Source organism: Phoenix dactylifera, chromosome 16 (genome assembly GCF_009389715.1).
Source record: "Phoenix dactylifera cultivar Barhee BC4 chromosome 16, palm_55x_up_171113_PBpolish2nd_filt_p, whole genome shotgun sequence".
NCBI lineage: Eukaryota > Viridiplantae > Streptophyta > Magnoliopsida > Arecales > Arecaceae > Phoenix > Phoenix dactylifera.
Window position 1 is genome coordinate 12,534,534 of NC_052407.1, and position 23,035 is coordinate 12,557,568.

The window sequence follows — 23,035 nt, forward strand, 5'->3', positions numbered from 1 at the left end:
GATATATTATTCATCAATACCCCCTATACCATGCGGTTCCGAAGATTTTTTAAATCTTGATGCATTCAAAAAATATTAGCTTCATAGTTGATGAAGAATGATCAAACAAGGCTGGGAACTCAAAGACTATGGTGTATGAGATGGCTTGTAAGATGCGGATTCTTAAACCGTTGAGGAAACACACTGGATCAGATTACAATTTCCTGAGGTGATCAGTGGAACAGATTGCACCAATAACCATCAAATATTAGGATAATAATTGCAACAACTAAAGATTTTTAACTAAATCTTCACATTCCCCATGAGTTGCTGGTGCCAACCATATGGTCCAAAAATTTAAGGTACAAGAAAAAAATGGATAAAACTGTGATTTTCAGGAATCAGAGATTCGTAATCTAATGGCCTGAAAAACACCAGACATCGTCCTCTAGGTAGACTGGTTTCCTCAACTGATAAAAGCCTATGATATCTTAAAACATTACTGCGCATCATTCTGAAAATAATAACTCAACTTTCAGTGGGACTTCACATACTCCTGAACTATATGAAGGCCCTCTGATTCTTCTCCATAATCCTGCAAAAATAGATAAAATAAATGTTGTCACTCAGATAAAACAAAAAAAATTACCTGCACCATAGGGAAAAGAACACATAAGACATCTTGATTTTCCTACCTTGATAACCACGCACGAACAGCCTACCACTTTCCTTGCCTTCCCCTCTGAATCAATTTTGCAAAGCTGCATTAACACAAAAGATAATTAAAGATGGGGGACTAAAAAGTTTTCAGATAAGATGCATTTCATACAATAAACATCAAATTTGGAGCCCTAAATTTGGAATCCTTCGCCTCTGCAAGCCTAAATGCATGAGAGGACATCTGCCAATTTGTCCTCAATTCTGCCCAGACCCAATTTTGCAAAATAGATGCAAACCAAAAGGCCACAATTCCATGAAATTAGCATAATAAAAAGCGCAGCAACATAGGAGGCAAATTTTATACGTGCATACATAATGGTTAAAGAACTAAAATATTACAAATGGTCTTTAAAAAAATAAATAAATCTTAAGTGCATTTTTTTGCTTATCACAGCTATTTTTTCTAAAGTAGGCAAGACCATCTTGACAACAGGGCATATCGCATCTTTGAGCATTTTGTTTGGGGGCTACAAAAAAAATGGAATAAAAATCTACTTCATATATCAATCCCCCCCACCAGGCCCTACCAAAAAAAAAAAAATCAAATCAAAGGAGAGCCTCCTGAGGGTGGGGCTTTGTGGAAGGAGGGAATAATAAATGAGAATTACATAAGGAATAACTTCTGACAGCTTTCCCTCTACCTATACAGGTCTGAGCAGAATAACCATTCCTTGTTCATACCTGTTTCTCTAAAAGCAGTTTGGCAAGCATAAGGCTTACTCTGAGCCTTACGGCATACTGCACTTTAAGAGCTGATGAGTGCTGTTTGAACAACAATAGTGTATAGATACCCAAAACGTTAGCTTTTCTCAATCAACTTCCACTAGTTAATAAAGATATGTTAAGAACAGCAAATGAAAGAAATTCACTAACCCCTGACCACTCGCCAAGGGTTTTAGCACTTGGGACTGTAACCAAGTGCACATTATGCTCAGCACAAAGTGCTTTAACAAGTTTGACATAGTCAGGCTGGTCGCAATCCTCAGCCAGCACGCAAAGTTGTGCTGCATGCTTCTCAACGGCCTTGGCAGCTTCATGGAGCCCACGAACAAGCCCATCATGGGCCAACGATTTTTTCAACACAAGTTGCAGGGCTGTCATCAAGTCCATGGGCTCTCCAAGAGCTGGAGCTGCTGTTTCGACTGCAATATCTTCTCTGCCAAAAGAGAAAAAACATAATAAGTACAGTCTCATTGCTGATATATGAAGAGTGAAGATCATTATCAGAGACCACTTCAAAAATGGAATACCAATTTTTAGAACAAATTGAGATTACAAATTGTATATCAAACATGCAATTCTTGTTTGCTCAAATGTTGGAGAATGCCATAGCCACTAAATCTTCAACTTTGAGGATTTATTGGATCAAAAATTGTCTTAGGCATTCATAACATAAAATGATACATTCGCAGCAGCAAACACATACTTAAAGACATTCTGGTTCCAGACAAAAGTGATAAATGAAATATTGTAAAAGACAAAGAAGCACAAGCACTCCGCAAATTTCAGTCCAGAGCTGGAATTGTCTTCCGATTAGTTGGATATGGCTTTTAGCAGCCTTCAACTTTCATTTTTCAACTTCAATCCAGATACTGCAAGGCATGCCCTTCCAACTTCAACCATTCTGGTCAAATTCAAACCATCGGACTCTAAATTTCCTAGTGCGCAAATTAAGAAACCTATTTCCTCACCCTACACTTTATTGACACAACCCTTCACTTCTAATATGACTCAGTTGTAAGTTCTAAGTTCTAACACTATTCTTAGTTATTCCATGCATCACTTTATTTCAATATATGCTATGCTTACCTTCCAAGTCATACAAAATAACAGTCTTACAATTGTTGTACAAAACATCCTCCAAGTCCAAAAGGAAAGTAGTCATCACACCATATTCCAGCACCAGTACTACAACTCTACTTCACTGGCCTAGCACTAACTCTCATGGAAAGGTTCGGTATCTATATACCCTACTCATCAGACTAACTGAACAATGGTAGGCATTTAATTGGCAATAAAAGGAGAAAAGAAAAGAAATTATGTTTCCAAAGACCTCTCACCTAAATTGTAGCCCTATAATCATTTAAATTTAATTTAATTCAGTATCTAATAAAAGTCAGTAATGAATTTCAGATGACAGTTTGCACTGAATCGTCATCAGGTATTCCACTTAAAATAACTGTAGTACAAAGGGAGTGAAGGTAACAACAAAGTTTAGGAGTTTGAAAAGGTAAGATATATATATATTGAAAAATCTCACAATGTAACTGAATAACTAATCAAAGACATTGCCATGCAGCATTTCCTCCAAATTATTATGCTTTTTTCAAAATAAAAGATCAACAAGCTTACAAAAACTTTGCTCTTGATACCGCAGAACAAGGTCCGCCGTACCGGGTCCGATAGGCGTACCGGTTGCCTACCGGACCGGTACGGGCCGGTTCGTACCGTGCTCCGGGCGGTACGGGCCGGTTCGTACCGTGCTCCGGGCGGTACGGGCCGGTTCGTACCGTGCTCCGGGCGGTACGGGCCGGTTCGTACCGTGCTCCGGGCGGTACGGGCCGGTTCGTACCGTGCTCCGGGCGGTACGAACCGGGAAGCTCTTCCCCGCCAGAACCGGGGAAGAAGAAGAGAACCAGAGAGAGCGCGGGGAAGAGAGGGAGGGAGCCCACCTTCGGCCGCCATCGGAGAGCCGCGGAGGGGCGTCGGAGGCCGGTGGTTCCCCCGCCGGGCTCCCCCGTCGGGGCACTGGTTCCCCCGTCCCCCGCCGGGCTCCGCCGCCTCCCACCGGCCTCCGACGCCCCTCCGCGGCTCTCCGATGGCGGCCGAAGGTGGGCTCCCTCCCTCTCTTCCCCGCGCTCTCTCTTTTTCTCCTCGTCTTCTTCGTCTCCGGCGAGGAACCGGCCTGTACCGGTTTCAACAGCTCCAGCATACCGGTAGCTGGCCGGACCGGTTTGTACCGGCCCGTAACGGCCGGTACGGGCCGGTTCGGCATACGCTGCCGCAGAATATCAAAATTTAAGCAATTCATGTGAACGAGATGAATGGTACATGAAATCTGACAGATTTTATGGCAAGAAGTCACCCAGAAAATGCAATCTTTGTAAATCTAGATCAGACAAGATAATAACAGTTTTAGTCACTATGCTTTAGAGATAAAATGGTCGTAAACAATGCAAAGTGTTTAGGACTATGTTCTTTAGAGACAGAGGATACTAGTGCAAAGTGTATGATCAAGTCAGCATGGCTACACAGATCAATAGAAGAACATATTTTGCTTCAGAATCTAGCTGCTTTAACATTTCCCATATATATTTCAAGATTGAACCTCGCTTTCCCATATATATATATTTTGTGCAAGCCTCCCATAGTTTTTTATTTAAAAAAAAGTGCATTTTGCAGCCCAATTAAAAAACCCTGTCCTCATCCTCCTAGCATGTTATCAGAAAATGTCCATTTTCCTAATAAATTATATTGTGCAATTAACAACAACACAAACAGGAGTTCACTTAGGTCTTGATGCAGCCAATCTCAAATACCCACTCTATTTCTGCTGGGAAAAGAGAACATTTTAAGTTCATTCTGCATCTAACAAGATTATGACAAGTGAACTGATAGGATAGCTAGAATCACTAGACTATAAAACCTGACAATCTAAAACGTGACATAAGGACCAAGAAGAACCTTTTCACTCTTAAAGTTGCATCGGATCATAACAATAAAACGCTAAAAAACCCCATCAAGTAGTCTTGAAGGACTCTAAACTCTGGTGGATAAGCATCATACTAAAGTTATGGCTTACAGAGAAATAAATTACAGACACAGCATGGAAGGGACGGGAAGACTAAAGATTGGAACTATCAAAAATATCATCTTGAAGTAATTTTACGACCTTGAACGGATATTCACCAAAACTACCTTCCAAAGATAAAAACTTTGAAACTTAATTCTTTGACCGAAGATTTATCTAAGTTTAATCACGATGAAATATAATGAGATCACGATTTGGTAATAGATAATTAAACAAGAGAAACCACAATATATACCTGTCAGGAGAGAATAATGCAGCAAAAACAATAAAGGAAATTTACGATTGAAAACTGAACCACAGTTGTCTCGCATTTTAACATAACCAGCATTTCTAAAGGCGTACCAAACATCAAAACTTAATTAATAAAAACCTCAGAGCAAAAGGAATAAATCGAAGGAAAGGAACAACTGAGAGGACTTACGCCATTGGATCCTTTTGTGATCGAGCGAAATGGATCTGAAACACTCACCAAACACGCTGCAGTATGAGCAAAAATGGAGATTTAGAAGCGATCGGATCGAGAAAAAAGGAATTAAAGAAAGCGAGGAGATGGAGGCGGAGCGGCGCACCTCGGAGACGAGAGTTAGGGTTTAGGGTTTCAGACGAAAGGGAAAAATCGGGGGGCAAACGGTGCGGATTTGTATATACGCTCCTAGGTCGCTGTGAGTCCTCTAACGAGTTTTATTTTTCAGTGATCCTCCACCGTCCATTTTGGGTACACCGTAGACTTACGTTAATTGACGGATGGACGAGATGTAATTTCATGGCCGTCTGATGAATCATGAGAGGGAGGTTCTGAACGGGTGGAAATAATTGGCAGATGCGACAAACGGTCCGGATTGTATGATTGTATCTTGCGACTAAAGATCTGATCGTCAATCAGGTGGCCTGCTCATGTAGTTTGGAGGGGAAGAATCTTACCCTGGCTTTCTGCGGGCGGTACTATTGGATTGCATCGGGTCCATGTTTTACCAAATTCGGATCCATACATGTTCTTCCATGAATAGGTATTATAGAAAAGTGGGCCGACTTTTTTCTATTGGCCAATTTATCCATATTTTTATTTTTTAAGATGGAAAAACTACTTTTCGATTGCTATTTTTGTTGTTGTCTTTTACATTTTTCTTATATTTACCTTTAATTTATTTGCTTTAGTTACTCTATTTTATTCTTAGATTTTATAGTCAAATAGTAGATCCAACTATATCGATCCCGAGTGCGGAGCTGAGGGCCGCGTAAGAGGGCCTTCATCACGCCCGGTGTATTTTACAACCCAATTCCATTGTTCTGAAGGAGAACTCGGACACGGTCATCAGTTGGATCCGAGGAAGCTCTAGGGGTAATGGGTGCGCCTACCCCTTGCTCCGAGATATCTGGGCAATGATGAAGGATGAAGGGGCCTTTTAGACCAAGCATATTTTCTATGAAGTTAATGGGGCTACAGACTGAGTAGCTGCTTATATAGCTAGACACTCCAGTAGTATCCTGTGGACTGGAGATAGAGAGCTGCCCTTGACACTCTAAGGTATTTTGTTTTTTGATTTTATTGGGTGCATCCGTACTCATCAAGTATGATTCATCCGCTTTAGTAAAAAAAATTAGTAGATCCAACTACAACTTACATCCTATTATTTCGAGCAAGCGGTATCACAATAGTGAAAATTTTTGAAAGACAAAGCATCAGGATTTGCTCTACCAATCTTTTGGCTTTATCTTCTTTCTTTCTGGATAACAACATCAATGACATATTTGTGCACTTATTTTTGTTACTCCCACCGAAGAATCTAGCTGCCAACGAAAATATATTCTATAAAAGGAAAAAAATAATATTGCTTTCACAGAAAAATCTAAATATTGTTTCATGAGTAGGTATGAGGAGAGAAAAATTTTTTTTTAGAGAAAAAATAAGTACTATTTCATAAATAGTTACCATCAATCACTCATAGATAAATAAAATTCTTGATCTAATGTGGTGGTCAAGGACTAGCACAATACATGGTGATAAATTGTGTTAGTCATATCATGTATACCACCTAGCCAATTACTAACTTCGACAAACTAAGTAGTTCTATAGCAAGCAATTTCTAGCATTTTTCTTGTTTCGTTACTTAGAATCGAATGTGTCATATATAAAATTATTATAATCAATATAAAAAGTAAAATTTTTTCATGTTATGCATCCTCTGTATAAAATATCTTATTTTATCACTTTATAGGAATGATAATAGATTTTCTTAGCAATTATTATATCAATATTTTGAATATCCATCTTACTCCTATACTATGAAAGCTATAATATGAAGAGTAAACATGGAGCATGATAAATATATGATCATGCCGTTGCACCTATATTATTGGAACTATGTGCAATAATAATTTTAATAGCTTATTTGAAATTTTTACTATTTATGTTGATAAATATATTTTTAATTGAAATCTTAGTGTCAAAAGGATGAAACTTTTTTTTTTTATGAAATCATTTAAGCAAAATGTTACAGTTTTTTTACTAACTTCATCATTATTCATTTTAATGATAACTAATAATCATTCTAGAATGTTGCTAAATAGAGTTGAAGATATAATAGATATGTTTTTCACTGCATAGATATTACAATAATAAAAAGAGAAATTCAAAATTGTGGATTATTTCTTGCAACTCTTCATCTTATATTTGAAATAATGGATGTTATAATATAAGAATAGACATTGTAATTATTTCCAACCTTTTAGTTATATATATATATATATATATATATATATATATCAATGGAGAAAAGATAATGACTACTATATTGGATTATTTGATACTATAATGCCACATAATAACATAATTATTGCCCCATATTTGGTATTTGTAATATTTTCTTCATAAAATATCGTTTCTTTTCACATTTCAAATTTGTTTACTTATTTTGTTTCTCTAAAAAGTATGTAATATTTATGTAGTAAATGATGATCTAAGAAGTAATATTATTTTTTTTGTTATTTGGGAAGGGCTTGTAACTAGGGATGCTTTTATTTTTCGAACACCAGCTCTCATCCTGTGGATCCCTTTTTTTTTTTTTGTGTAGCTCTCATAGGCGAAAATGGTAAATATGCATTAGGCTGAGGCTAGCTGTGTGATAAAAAATTATCCTCATTCAATTATATCCATCCGTAATGTATACTGTTGATTTATATATAATATTTGTATTACTGTTCTACTAAATATCATTTTGTACTGATATTTTCATCATTTCCACCAATTCATAAACAATTTGACCTCATAAAACTTAAAATTTTCTACCACCACATAAATTGCATGTGTTAAAAAATAAAAATGTAAATAAATTTTTAAGTGTATATTTAAAATTGCATAAAATGTAAAATTGAATCATTATGTGTGAAGGATATTTCAATTATTTTAATTTCAAGCTACTTATTATCTTAGTGATGTTGCTATGGACACACATTAAAAAAAAACCAAATACATGTATATATATATATATATATATATATATATATATATATATATATATATAGTAATTTTGTGAAGATATTCGTTTAACTTTCTAAATTTAGGAGGCTGCAGAAAACCCAAATCTAAATAATTATTCGGAGATTCGGTCTTTTGCATCTCTCCGGCTTTTGACAAAGATTAGACCGGGGGTTGACCGCCCACCGCTCTATGTTGTCTGAAGAAACCCTCGATCTCCCCTGTGCCGCTTCACTTGCGAAGCACCCGGTCCCTCGCCAGTCTCCCACAAAACCCTCATAGAAACCTTAAACCCTAAACCCTAACCCTAACTCTGGCCGTCGATAGCATTCGGATCCTGACCTCCAGCGTTTCATGAAGAACCGGGGCCGCAAGAAGCCCTCGCGCTCTAGGGGCGGCAAGAAGGACCCCCGGTCCTTCGGCGACGACGACGACCCCTTCTTCGAGTCCGATGCCAAGCGGCGGCGCAAGGGCCGTGCCGAAGACGACGACGATGTCCTGGGGGGCCTGGAGAGCGACGACGAGCTGGCCGACGATGTGGGAGAGGAGGAGGAGCCGGCGGAGCCCGAGGAGACCGCGGACGAGAAGAGGGTCAGAGTGGCGAGGGAGCATTTGGAGAGGATTCGAGCTATAGCGAGGAAGGTGGAGGAGGAGGAGGACGAGGAGGAGGGGCGGGAGGAGAGGGAGGGTAGAAGAGATTCTTTGGTGGCGGACATTCTCCAAAAGGGCCAGCTTGAGGAGAGTGGGCGGGTCAGGAGATTTCTTGCTTCAAGGTAATTTGGAAGAAATAAGAAGAAGAACAAATTTCATCTATATCGTTCAACATAATCGGATCCGTTGACGTTCATTTTTTTAAGCTTTAATCCAACATTGAGATGAGCAGAAAGGCGTAATTTTTTTTCCCTGTACATGATTTCTTATTGTTCCTGGAGATTTGCTTTGATTGATGGTTTAAGTTCTGGGAGGAATTTTTTTTTCCAATCAAGAAAGCTTGTTAAAACTTTGAATTTTTTTGATCTTCGGATGAATGTGTCCAAGTGAGCTTCTTTTGCTGGAATCCTTTTTTTATTTTAAATTTTCCTGCAATTCCTTGTTCTTTTTTTCCCCCTTCAATCGTCCTTTTAATTTACTAGTATACAAAGACCAGCCAGATTTTTTGAGTTAATACAGTTAGTTGTCTGAGTTGAAGGATTTTTTTTGCTCAAGTAATCTTATAGAAAATAAAAGATTTAGATTTACCTTTAATATATAGTGCAAACATGCATTATATCCTCCATCTACTCTCTAAGTTTCATATGATGCACCTATTTTACAAAAAACGGTTGCTTTGGTGCTTGCATTATGTTTGCCAAGTCACAAGAGATGCAATACTATGAGGCTTACTGTGTCATTTGCAAAATCTACAGGGTTCTAAGTCCAGAAACTCTCGATGAGTTTAGATTCCTAGTGAAGCACCGGCAATCTGTTGCTACTGTAGCCTTGGCTGAGGATGACTCGAGGGGGTTTTCAGCTTCCAAAGATGGAGCCATTCTGCACTGGGATGTTGAAAACGGTAAAAAAGAGAAGTACTTGTGGCCCAGTGAGGATGTACTGATATCACATTATGCAAAAGCTCCTCAAAATCCTTCTACAAAGAGAAGTAAGCATGTATTGGCTTTGACTGTCAGTTCGGATGGTCGGTATTTGGCAAGTGGTGGATTGGACCGCCATGTCCATTTATGGGATACTCGCACACGGGAACATATCCAGGTAGCTGTTTGTAACTATCAATATCTCTATGCATTTTAATAATTGGAGGATAGATACTACTTGTTTCTCTGCAACTGTAAGAAGATAACTTAGGGTTCATTTATCTAACACTGCTTTCAAGTTGAAAACTTGATACCAAAGCACATAGTGAGTGCCTTATATGATGTAGGTAAATGTCAAAATCAAATTATCTTCTGATATGTAGTTCACTATCATGTTATTCTATTATCTATTGAACTTTCCTGTTCAAAAATTCTTTTGATGCAGTACTCACCGTATGCTGCTATAGAACTGTCCAAGTGTCTAATTTTTATTCACTGCAATTAATATCCATTTTTAGAGCTAAGTATGTTCATGATGAAGCGTGGCTTTCGCATATTTCTTAAGCAAGCATATTGTTCTCTATTTTTACCCTTTTTTCCCTGGGCCCCTGATTTATAATTGACATTACAGGCATTCCATGGTCATAAAGGACCTGTTTCCTGCCTTACTTTTAGGCAGGGGACCTCCCAGCTTTTCTCTGGTTCCTTTGACCGAACGATTAAGCTGTGGAATGCAGAAGACAGGACTCACATGGACAATTTATTTGGTCATCAAAGTGAAATACTGACAGTTGATTGTCTCAGAAAAGAACGACTTTTGACTGTAGGGCGTGACCGGACTATGCGGTTATGGAAAGTAAGCATTGATTTTCTCATAATACTTAATGGTAGGCGTATAATTATCTGATGTTTTTGTAGAATCCTCAATCAATATAATATATGATTCAGCATTTTGTATTTGATTAGTCCTGCATATCATCAAAAAAGTTTCATTTTAGATTGCTCCGCTCTATGTGGAATCAATCAAAAAGTAGAATATGTGGCTGGGACAATGCTTGACGGTTTGCTTCCCAAACTAATTGTTACTAAGTTGTAGGGTCATTTTAACTTGGCATGTTTCGTGATGTACTACCCAAGCTAATCATTACTGGGCATGAAGACCCAATTGAAACATATGGGAGTTCCCCTTGAAGCGTTTTAGGATTAAAAAAAGTGAATAAATAATGTATAAAGGGATCTTTACTTAGTGATTCTAGCTTACCTAGGATTAGATAATAGCATGATTAATATCATCCATGTTGGGTGTTGATAGGGCAATGAAAGAAGGGTAGTGGCATTTTTAGAGCAAAAATTATTGTCGCGAGAGCAATTAAATATCACCTTATGTATTTTGACATATTTGTCCTTGTAAAAAATGTAGTGAGAAGTTCTCCAATGGACTTTTTTTTTCAGGGCTGCAGTGTAAGAAATTATTTATATTACCAAATAGAATGCTAGAGATGGAAAGGTTTTGTCAATAAACATGAAAAGGAAAGAAAATTCTTTTTTGTCTTTTCTCTTCTTCCATGTTGCTATCTCACCACTAACTCATATCTTGCTTTGCCTTCAATAGTTGGCCTACTAAAGTTCAAAGAAGACCATGCATAAGGGTTTTACATTTCATCGTAAGGTACATTACAAGTATCACAAACAAAAAAGGCATCTTAGTGCATTAGGCTCCCACCACTAGAGGGTCTGGGGGAGGTCAGATATACGAAGCATTACCCCGACATGTGGAGAGTCTATTCCATGTTCCAAATCCGCGATACCCAAGTCTCAGTGGAACAACCTTATTGTTGTGCCAAAATCGTCCTCATTGCAAGTAATCACAAATCTTTGCAGCTAAAGAAAGAAAGAAGCAAATACATGATTTATCAACACCATATCCAATTGTATACTTTGGTCTGTAAGAAAATAGAAAAGTACCCCTATCTCTTCAACTCTAAGTGAGGACTGCACGCACCTTTCCAAGTTATCCAGAAGGAATGGAATGACTAGGGTGATGTGAAGCCTCCACAAAGAGAAAAACCCCTTATACTTAAATGCTTCCTAGCTAGCCAGTCTGTAACAACCCGTAATAAAGAGGAAGATGTCAACACCAACATGCATGCAGACAAAATCTAGATCATCTCATTTGTGTACTGGAACAACTACCAATTCCTTAGAACATCACTAATTTGCCTTTCAACACTATTCTGTAAGAAAATAAAAAAAGAAATAAAAGAAAAAATAGCTCCATAACACATTAGAGATTTATAAAAAGGGACGATGTTCCTTAACCTTAAAAAATAATGAGAAGAAAGACTAAATTAGATATGCAATATCTTGAAAACAAATTTGATGTAAATAAAGAACTAAAAGGGTTAAAAAAAGATCTTTGGCATTTTTTAATCGTAGATCTTCACCTCTTCTTGGAAAAGGTAAGATCATGTGAGTTCATTTGATTCTACCAATGCTTGCAACTACATGATCTCTACTATACTCCATTTGACTGGTGACCCCTCCTTTGTGCCATCAATCTTGCTTAGGGGGTTGCAAGAAGAGGTCTTGGTTGGTAATATCAGGTGGTGGCTTCAATAACTCGAAAAGCAAAGATATGGAAGCCTAACTCTAATCAGCAAGCAGTGACAGTCTTCTTATTTCAGAAACTATTTAGATAGGCACTTGCGTGGCATGTATAGATTGTTGAAGTTCTGAGATTATGTATAGTAAACATATTAATGTTAAGAAAATTTAGAAAAATGAAGCAGAATTTAGTTAGCAGTTAGCAAGAGCCATAACGGGAAATTGACCTTAAGATGTTATACCATCATGCCCTGAGCTGAATATTGTGCTTAGTTGTCAAGCTTGGAGCACATGGAATCACCATCAACCATATGTGGTGATCAAGTATGCAGAAAGCTGAAGTAACAGCTTCTACATTAGGAATTTCTCTGTCAACAAATGTAATAATAGAAGAATATAGTGTAACTTTGTATTTATGATGATGTTATGTTTGCAATTACAAAAAAAATTGAATGATATTTGTAGCACTGAATGTATTGGTTATATAATATTTACGTTTCATAGGGAGTTTAGACAAAAAAGGGAAAGTTCATATTTTTTATAGAATACAATTTCTGTTGTGCCATAGGTTCCTGAGGAATCACAATTGATCTTCCGGGCTCCTGCATCATCTTTGGAATGCTGCTGCTTTATTAATGACAGTGAATTTTTATCTGGCTCGGATGATGGAAGTATTGCACTTTGGAGCATATTGCGGAAAAAGCCTACACACATAATAAAAAATGCTCATGCTCCATCTCCTAATGATCATTTGTATGAGAAAGTTAAGGAAAAGATGCCTAATGGGGGTAATACAGGTAAGAAAGCATTTTCCTTCATGCATGCCTTAAGTTTAATAGACCAATCAAGACCATCAAGTAGGATGTTTTTTGGCAGTAGAGTGTCTTAATATTCTTCTGTTTCACCATTACTTGGAAACTGAAGTCAGAAGTTTGTCTGCATTGCTGTGCATGACTAGTTGTGGATCAGCTTGATTTTGTGTGCTCTTTGTTTTGTACTTTTTTGATGGACGTCTCTAATTCTTTTTTCCCCTTTTAACCTTCACCTTCTTCCAGAAAATGGCATTTGCAAAGCTGAAACCTATTCTTCAGCCTGTTCGTGGGTTAGTTCTGTTGCGGTGTGTAGAGGTAGTGATCTTGCTGCAACTGGAGCTGCTAATGGTGTGGTCCGTTTGTGGGCTATTGAAAAAGATAACCAAGGAATTCGGCCGTTATTTAGTTATCCCATGGTATTATTTCCTAATTGTGCTAATCCTTTTTTAAGGTTAATCTTTTATAGAATATTTATTTGAGATCTTAAAATTTAGTTGGCTGGATAAATACCCTTGTGCTCTGGTGAATATCTGATATTCATATGTCAGTCTGGCAATAGGTCATACATTTCTGAATTTTAAAGTGTCTTTATTATGCATGACATTTATTCATCTGGGCTGAATTGTCATTCAATTGTGCCATGGACCCTTTATGCCTATGAGGTTGATTAGGCAGTTGGATGTGTAATGTAGCTAAGGAAACTAGCTCATGGCACGTGCAATGCATGTGAGAGGATGGATGGCTAGTGTTCCCTCCATCTGGTTAAGGATTAAAGAAGAATGAGTAGATTAGATGCCAATTTATTAGGACTTTTGGAGTTTTAGTTTCTAATCTGTTTGTTTTGTCCTTTCCCCTACGCTGCCAGAGAACTGCATTAACAAACCATCATAAAGTATTCTGGCTTTTATATTATTGCAGATTGAAATAAATAAACCTTTTAGAAGTCGTAAACGACAAGATTATTTTTGGTGGTTTTCAATTTCAAAATTATGAATCCATCCTTTTCTTTTCTTTGTTCGAAATTTCAAGCTGCATGTTAAGATATTCTGTGGGATGTTTGATTACTGAATGATGAAAGTTCTAAAATGAATAGTGATGCATAAATCATCGATCTTTGAAAATTCTATGAGATCCATGATTTTATAGATTTTCACTAGGCAGCGAGACATATGGATTTCTCATGTCAAAATTCACATAATGTTCCAGAGTTTTATGTTTTTCTGGTACATCCTAATGCAATGATAAAGAAGTGGGTAAATGTATGATCATGCATCTTGAACTAGAATGTCATCTGCAGGAAACAAACAAGTAAGTGAAACAAAAAAAGAAAACAGAAAAAAGGGGAAATCAAGCATAAATGGTTTGGAGAAGTATCGGCAGATGAAAGCTAATTTAGAAAAAAGTTGGGAATTAAGAATAAGGAAGAGGAGAGGAAGTCCAGAAACTTACCTTATTTGATGAAATATGAGCCAGTGCTGGAATTTTCTCTGACATCTTTTTTATTTATTTTTGGTTTGGTCTTCTGAGGAAATTTGGTTACAAGTTGTGGACACATACAAGATTAACCGTTTTGTGCAAGTAGTAGCATACTTGATAATATTGATATTCTTAAGCAACAGAAATGTTGGGAAAATATGAACAAACTATTGAATTTTTTGTAAAACTGGTAGTTGAATTATTCATGCGCCAAAATTTTTGTTTGTTTCTATAGAATGTGATCGTTATTCTTCACTTCCTTCTGCTCTCCTCTTCCCTACCTTTAATTTCTTTTTTCGGCTTTGCTTATTTCCACATCAAGTCAACAATAGCAGCTTTTATCTGGAAGTTTTAGACTGTTGTCATAACTGGATCCATCGTATATCTATAGATGAAGAATCATGTCTTGTCACATTGTAGAATCTGAAGCTTATTAGGATCTGTCATCATGTCTCTTTGTGTTGTAGTGGTTGAAGCTTATTTTGGATCTATTGCACAAATTAGTAAACTTTGACATGCTACACTGAGGTGTTGCTGTTGCTTGTTCAATTTCAGTAGGGTCAGGTTAAATCTGCGCTTGCTCAATTGAGCCTGTGATCCTGCACCTGGTCTTTTGTATAGGCTGTTCTACATTTAGTTTTATTGTATAAATGTCATATCTTCTATTTTTACTTGTCACAGAAGTGAGTTGGAGTTGGACTTGTTTGTTACCCAACTGCTTATCAAACTTCTGATATTTTCATACATGCTGCTCACCTTCTAAAATCAGTAGTGGAATGGCGTTGGGCATTATGTAAATTGTAAGACTGTGGATCAATCATAGTTGACTTAATTCACTGATCATAAGTGAATTGCATATTTGTTTGAATGGTACGCTTATGATCCTGTCTGTAAGTAATGAAATCTAGAATGCTATATAAAGATTTGTTCATTAATACTGAAATGTAGTTTACGACTTTACATGCTTTTCTTTCTCTTACCTTTTTTTTTTTTTGAAAAGTCCCATTTTATCTAAGATGATAACTAGGAACCATGCCATTGACAAGCATTATATAAACCAAATAGTATTTTATATTAGCTCATGTAATTTAGTCATATGATTTTTGTCATACGAACTCAATTGTTAGGACCAGGAGTTGAGGTACAAGTACCGGTACCATGCGGGTGTGGTATGGACTTGTGCATTACAGTACCATATTGGTGTACAATATGCCTGTCGGTGCTGGCATGTAAAAAATGAGGAGTGTACCATATACCAGTACCATGTGCCTTTATATTATTATACATACGGGCATACCATTATGGTACATTACAGCTGGTACACTGGTTTTAAATCTTTGGTTCTGGAAGAGCAAATTCTGAAGCCAGACCTGTGCCTAAAACATTAACTAATGAACTGAGGAACTGGTGTGTACTGTCATAGGAACCAATTTCAAATAGATGAGATAACCCTTATTTCTCATATTTCTAGTCTATACAATGAGAAGACAATGCCAATATTCTTTGGGTAGAGCCTGACTGTCGGTCTTTGTTCTGGCATACCTTTCGATTGATGGAATGATAATTTTAATTACAGATTCTTTTCTACAATTTTGTTTATCCATTGCTGTGTTGTGCCTGGTAAAGTAAGGGTTCTTAAGCCAATATCATTATTTTCTGAATTTCTAATGGAAAACAGGTTGGATTTATAAATTCGCTTGCATTTGCAAAATCTGGACGCTTCTTGCTTGCTGGAGTTGGTCAGGTCAGTTCTCATGAAAAAGTCTTCCTCCCTTTTAACATCTTGCTGTATAAATATTCAGTTAAGTGAGAACCATTGATTTTAGTTTGTTTCTTTGCCTGATCTGGTTATGAGTAAGATCAAAGGCTATGTTGTGACTCAACTAGTGCACAAGATAAAATCCATCAACATCCACTTCATTGTGAACACAGAAGCAATTGCAGTACCTTTTGATTTAGATTTTAATTATGCGATCTTTTATCTGCAAAAATATTGTACAGCTAACTATGGTACAATCAGCCAATTGCTTCATATGGTTTTTGAATTTTCCAGAATTCAGATTCCACTTTGACCATGAGATAACAGGCAGAAATCCATAATTAATTACCAAAAATAATACTATTTTCTCCTTTTGGGGTTGCCAGATGCCATACCAAAAAATAACAAAGTCTCATCAAGGGAAGATGCTTTGTCACATGCCTAGCTGAGAATAATTTATCAGCTAGTTCTTGAATGTTCCACTGGCATAAAATGGTATAGCACCTGCTCATCCAAAACTTATTATTATTATTAATTTAGAAAGATGCAGGATTGGTCCAAAATCTGTTTTATATGCTTCTTGTTTTCTGTTGGATTTTTTTAAGCTCCTCTTTCATAGTTGTGACATCACGAGGCCCTCCAGATTTCTTTTTTAGATCTACCCCTCTGCCCTGTTGATTCATCCTGTTGTCTTCTTTGGACAAGTGCAGCTACTAATGCTCCAAACTGCAGTAAAATGGAGTGCTATTTCTACGAACAGCCTACTTATGCAGCACTCTTAGCTTGCTCAATCGGCATTGTGTTTGTTTTATTATACCGCTATAAATAATGGTTATTCAATTTGGGCAATTTGTTTACTTTCAGTTGTATTTAAAATTTTTATATGGCATTTTGTTTCAGGAACCCCGTCTAGGAAGATGGGAACGTGTTCCAGCAGCACGAAATGGAGTTGCAATACACTCCATCAGGTTAAAGGAAGAGAGCACGCCAGTCTATTAGTGACTTAAATCAGTCCACATCTTGACGACACATTGAGGAATTTCTCATTTTTGCAAGTAGGAAGAATTCCTAACAAGTTAGCAAATCATTGTGGTCAAAGCATAAGTATTGTACTGGTGCCTTGTCGTTGGAAATTATCTGTCTTTTTACTCCATTGTAGATTGAGTTTTTTCTCCACTCGTCAGCTCAGGCATCAGATGAGGCTACAACCAGCTTATCTGCATATTTTATTATAGAAGCATAAATTTGTATCACTTATTCTTTTTCCAAGGAAGAAATATTTATTTTCTAGTTGAAGTCTCCTTGTATTCCAGGAACACATAATCTGATTCAGTAAATTTTGCATATCATTCCAACAGTGAGAGATCCATGTGTTCCTTTTCACTTAATCTTTACACTCAACCTCTTGTGTGGCATTATCCATCCTCGTCTCACGGTAGACTTTTCACCTATATATGAGGGCATGTTTTGATTTTTTTTTTTTCAATATATAAAGAACTGCACAGTATGGTAGGAAAAGGCTGGTGGAAGTGAAGAGCAGGAGACTAATCCATCTCACAATCCTAAGGATTTGTTGAGAATTTTCTATCATGTGTGAAATGGCAGCATGGCAGGAAAGGCTATTGGAAATGAGGACCATGGATGCTGATTTGTGTCACAATGCTAAATTTTTTTTGAGGATGATCTTACTGTAATTTCTTGATGAATTTCTGGAGCAGCTGTTCTGAAATCCTATATGTGAGCATCCAAAAAGGTCAGCATGACATTTTTATTTTGTTAATGATAATAATATGTTTGATCCTTGTTTTATTAATTTTCAGGTATTCATGCAGCGCCTACTTCCGATGCTAGATGTAATATTTAAGAGGATTCTTTTCGTTCAGACTTTTTTAATGCCCGTAGTTCTTCATGAGCATATATCATCAAACTTGCAATTTTTTTTTTTTTGGCTAAACCGGGTGATCTATACAACACGTGTACGGATATACCCAATAAAATCGGAAAACAAAACATCCCGGAGCTCTCGAGGCAGCTCCCCGTCCCCAGCCCATAAGGTACTACCGGCATGGTTAGCCACATACGTGGCCACCCAATCCGCAGCCCCGTTGGCTTCTCTAAACACATGCTTCGCCTGGATCACCCCTCCGTCCCTCATCATCAACTCGATATCGCGGACCAAGGGATGGTCGGCAGCACCGGCTCTCAGCCCCCCTGGATCCAACTAATGACCGTAGCCGAGTCACCCTCCAAGATGACTGATCTAGCTGAGAGCACATGCTGAGCGTGTCGAAGACCCGCCCAGGCAGCTCTCAGCTCCGCTCCAGGGACCGTACAGTCAAATACCTGACAGCCTCCTGCCGTCACTACCCTGGAGGTCGGGTCCCGAATAACAAAACCCGCTCCACCTATCGTGCCACCATCCAGCACGGACCCATCAAAATTGACTTTGAGGAAGCTTGGGGGTGGGGGCTCCCAGGTGAAAAACACCGTGTGAGAAACTGCCGAGGCAGAAGGGGAACCCCAGATATCCCGAGCTATCAAAAGTCCATCTAAGGAGAAAGCATGACTAAACTCTGCCGCCTGCGCCCGGGCGCTCTCCGCCACGAGCCTTGGCGACTTGCTCTGCTCACCAAAGGTTCGAGCATTCCTGGCCAGCCATATCTGGTATGCTGTGCAGGTCGCTCTAATCGCCTCTTGGCGAGTCAATGGGTTACCCGACCACCAGCGGATAGTTCGTAAGAACTGGTCCCCACGGGTCCAACCATCCCATGGCAGCCCCGCCGCACACCACACCGCTCTCGCCCATATGCACTGAAACAGTACATGGTCCACCGACTCATCAGCTCCGCATGCCCCGCACGCTGGGGGCATCCTCAAATCCCGTTCGCTCAATACTGCTCTTGTCGGAAGCCGAACCCAAGCGACCTTCCATAAGAACAGTGCGACCCTCGGATGGAGGCCTAGGCGCCAGACCCAGGCACAATCCGGCCCTGGCTCATGCTCTGGCCGGAGCACACGGGAGAGGTCCCCCACCCTCACTCCGGTCCTGCACGACGTGCTCCACACCCGGGTATCCGGACCCACATACCCTGGGATCGGAAGGGACCTAACCCTCTCAGCCAAGTGTGCCCCAAACATGTGACCCAACCTATCCTCATCCCAGGCAACCCCGCCCGGGACAAGGAGGTCACAGACCCGCAGTCCCTCGACTGCCTCAATGTCAACCATAGTCGGCCAGCGTCTCAAGGGTAGGGCACCCACCCATGGGTCACCAACCACATCAATACTCTGCCCGTTTCCTATCAACCATCTAGTGTTTTCCTCGACCATGGGAAGATATCTGGCAATCTCTTGCCACATGAATGAACAGCGACGCCCACTGCGAATCGCCCCTGCAGTGCTAGTACGACCATATCTGGTAGCCATGGTCTGACTCCAGAAACCCTGTGGCTCCAGCGTGAATCGAGCTGCATGTCGGGCAATCAGCGCCTCACGTCGCTCCACTAGAGACGAGACTCCGAGGCCACCCTCACTCACTGGTAGGCAGACACTCTCCCATGCCACTAGATGCATCCCGTGACCCCCTCCATACGACCCCCACAGGAAGCTCCAAAGTAGCCGCTCAATCCTCATTAGCACTGTTTTCGGAACTACTGTGTTGGCCATGAAGTGGACAGGCATGGAAGCTAGCACTAACCTAATCAGCGTCAATCTACCCATCATGGAAAGTGAAGATGCCCTCCAACCCTCCAGTCTGCTCTGAATCCTCTGCACCAGACCAGAACACTCCGCCACCCGTAACCTCTGACCCGTGATGGGTACTCCCAGGTAACTCCAGGTCCCGTCCTGAGCCGGCATCCCAAGTAACCCCCGAATCTCCTGTCTGACCCTATGCTCAGTGCTAGGGCTGAAGGAAATCGTTGACTTCTGAAGATTTACCTTCTGACCCGACATAGCACAGTACTCCGCTAATACTCTCCTGAGTACTCGTGCATCCTCTACCTGCGCCCTGGCCAGGAGTAGACAATCATCTGCGAATAGTAGAAACTTGCAAAAATTTTCATTAGCACATTTTAGTTCTGTGGGATAAAAAAACAAGGCCTTGAAGAAAGACCTTTTACAAATTAAAGAGCTGTCACATTTCAGCACCTTATGGCTAATCTGATTTAAATTTTAAGGAAGTATCAAGATTCAACTATCAAACAAAGATATTATGATATGGTGGTCTTCTTTTTCTCATTAAATGTTAGAGGTCTCTCTTTTATGATAAATATACTATACAATCATGGCTCAAAATAATGGATATAATGGTTCGAAAACCTAAATAAAATTTTGTCAACTAGAAAGTTCAAAATACATATGTCATCTTTGATAGAATTACATGGTTTAGCGAACAAGCTTCTCATCCTCACTCGAATCTCCATTCAGCTCCCTCTCTTTTTCCCACCTCCCCTTCTCAATGCTGTCACCTCTATGTGAATTGCAGTCCTTAAAGCCCCTCCACGATAAGATAATTTTGTTGATGTTCATATAGCTGTTTCCGATCTAATGTTCGACTTCCATATAATGTTTGATGAGAATCTAATTATGGAGAAGAGAATTAGATCGAACCTTTTTGTAAGCAATATATTTTTGGAAATGGTTGGGCAACTTTAGTAATGTAAACAAAAGATGGTGGTGAATGAGAAGAGTACATCTAGCGTCGCGTGCAACAGTTCTCTTGTTCTCAAGCATGCTGCTATTGTGAGTACCACTATGTGGATACAAGGAAGAAGCCCAACTATCCTGCATCTTGAGAGTTATAATATCTTGTTGGTGATTTAGTCAACTTTTATTAGAATGGTGGTTGGATGATTTTTCAAAATAGGATAATTTATTGGGCATTTACCCGTCAAGAAATTTCTTCTATTCTAGTATATAAGGAGTTAGTATAAATTCATATTTGTAAGATTCAAGCATCGATGCAAAAATAATAGATATTTTGGGACGATTCAATTTGTATGAGGAGATTTTAAGTGAGACTCTTCATCCATTTTATGGCTAGGCAATTGGGGAGTTTTCTTCTTCTTCGAGTAAGAGGCCCTCTCTTTGCCATGTTTGTCAATAAGCACAAGCTCATTCTCTCGTATTCATTAATCAAAGGATCGATGGGTTCTATGTGGTCATTTCCTTCGGAAGTTCCATACTGGCTTATTGCCTCAGAGTTTTCTTTGGCATTCTATCCTACCCAAAAAATATTCTCTAGAAAACTAGAACGATGATCAATTGGATCGCCGGCTTGCCGAATCGAGCAGAGAGATAGGATTTGGAAGTACCTCAGTATAAGGTCTTCACAATTTCTAGTAGTGTGCAGAATTAAGCAAGAAGGGATGTGATGACTTATAGTTGAGCAAAACAAATCTAAAGGATAATTCAGTACAAGACAGAGGATTCCTCATGGTAGAATGGTCGCAACAACAGAGAATCAAGGTACAAGAGATTCATGGAAAGCTTGCTTAATAGAACCCCCCAGAAATTCTGAATATTATTGGGGCTTTGGAGATGCCCCTTGATTGCAGCTTATATTGTGCAACTACCATAGACCAATCAAAGCCCAAGATGTTATCTAAACTAGAATTAGTTTCTGGATCCGTTTCACCATCCATGCACCATTCTTCGATCATTCATTCCCTTATGTTGGACATCAGTCCATAAACTTAAGCATTGAATAATAAGGCTAGGTCGATCTGAGTTAACCCAAACCACTTATGTTGATTTCGTAATAAAGTCTTGGCCCGTCCTTGCTATGCGGCCAACTGGCCATAGATATGAATTTTAGGATAAATAATTTTTCATGTTAAATGATTGAAATAGAGAAAATGGAGTATGCAATTTAGAAAAAAAATTAGTGGTTGCGTAAGGCCTCGGGCCGGCCCTGGTGGCCATAGATATGAATTTTAGGATAAATAATTTTTCAAGTTAAATGATTGAAATAGAGAAAATGGAGTATGCAATTTAGGAAAAAAAGTTATTATTGCCTTTTAGTTTGATATGAATTATTTATTCACCGAATAGTTTCCATCGACAATACATTGTGCCTAGAAAGCAGATTAGCTCAGCTCGTAAAACCATTGGATTATCCGAAAAAATACATGCCCTTAGATCTGCATCAAGAAACATGTAAATTGTAAATCATATGTGACGGGAAATGCACGTGAGCAGCACATCAAAAAGCAATTCTTTCCACGAATCTTGATGCACATCTGAAAGGACCAGACCATCGAATGGTCCAGGAAGCATTCTGCTAATCGTGATCAGGTCGATCATAGGCAATCATCAAATTATGCTTGTAACACAACAAAAATTACCATCCAGAGATCCCCAGGTTGGGATGAAGTGTAATACACTGGTTTGATTCATGGAGGAACAGTCAAGTGGGTCACCGACCGTGGCCAACGGGCAGGGCTTCTTTTGGACCGCACAAAAATTATATGGGGCGGGCACAAAAAAAAATATATAGCGGGCTTCCTATTTTGCCATGTTTTCGCACATTTTAAAAAAGAATCCTAAAAGTCATAGATTCTTTCTACTAACGAAGTCATGATTTCGATGATTACAAAAACTAAAAAGGAAAGAAAACTGCGGTGGCCAAGTAATACACACCAAGCAAATTAGTTATTTAGCAAATCAATAGGTAAATCGATATATAATTTTTAGACCATGGTGTTCACCGGTATACAGTTTATGGTCAGATAATACATGCTTAACAAATTAGTCATCTAGCAATCCAATACATACTTACAAACAAATTAATACATATTTCCAAAATATCATATTTACCAATACATA

At 38.8% G+C, this 23,035-nt stretch overlaps 2 protein-coding genes across 3 annotated transcripts; one reads left to right on the forward strand and one right to left on the reverse strand.

Annotated features, from left to right (window-relative positions):
- Positions 1 to 225: 225 nt before the first annotated feature.
- LOC103703642 (40S ribosomal protein S12-like) lies at positions 226 to 5,208 on the reverse strand. Of its 2 annotated transcripts, XM_008786561.3 has the most exons (6): positions 5,080 to 5,208; positions 4,932 to 4,987; positions 1,573 to 1,855; positions 1,381 to 1,461; positions 675 to 740; positions 226 to 574 (listed from the first exon to the last, which is right to left on the reverse strand). In XM_008786561.3, the coding sequence occupies exons 2-6, from the start codon at positions 4,934 to 4,936 to the stop codon at positions 515 to 517; spliced, it is 495 nt and encodes a 164-aa protein (XP_008784783.1). In that variant the 5' UTR covers positions 4,937 to 4,987; positions 5,080 to 5,208; the 3' UTR covers positions 226 to 514. The 2 variants fall into 2 exon arrangements, with proteins under 2 accessions (XP_008784783.1, XP_008784784.1); XM_008786562.3 differs by lacking the exon at positions 1,381 to 1,461.
- A 2,939-nt stretch (positions 5,209 to 8,147) lies between these two features.
- Positions 8,148 to 17,568, forward strand: LOC103703641 (U3 snoRNP-associated protein-like YAOH). Its single transcript, XM_008786560.4, has 7 exons — positions 8,148 to 8,758; positions 9,392 to 9,734; positions 10,188 to 10,412; positions 12,729 to 12,957; positions 13,216 to 13,388; positions 16,127 to 16,192; positions 17,108 to 17,568. Exons 1-7 carry the CDS (start codon positions 8,340 to 8,342, stop codon positions 17,204 to 17,206), a joined length of 1,554 nt encoding a protein of 517 aa, XP_008784782.2. The 5' UTR covers positions 8,148 to 8,339; the 3' UTR covers positions 17,207 to 17,568.
- The last annotated feature ends 5,467 nt before the right edge of the window (positions 17,569 to 23,035 follow it).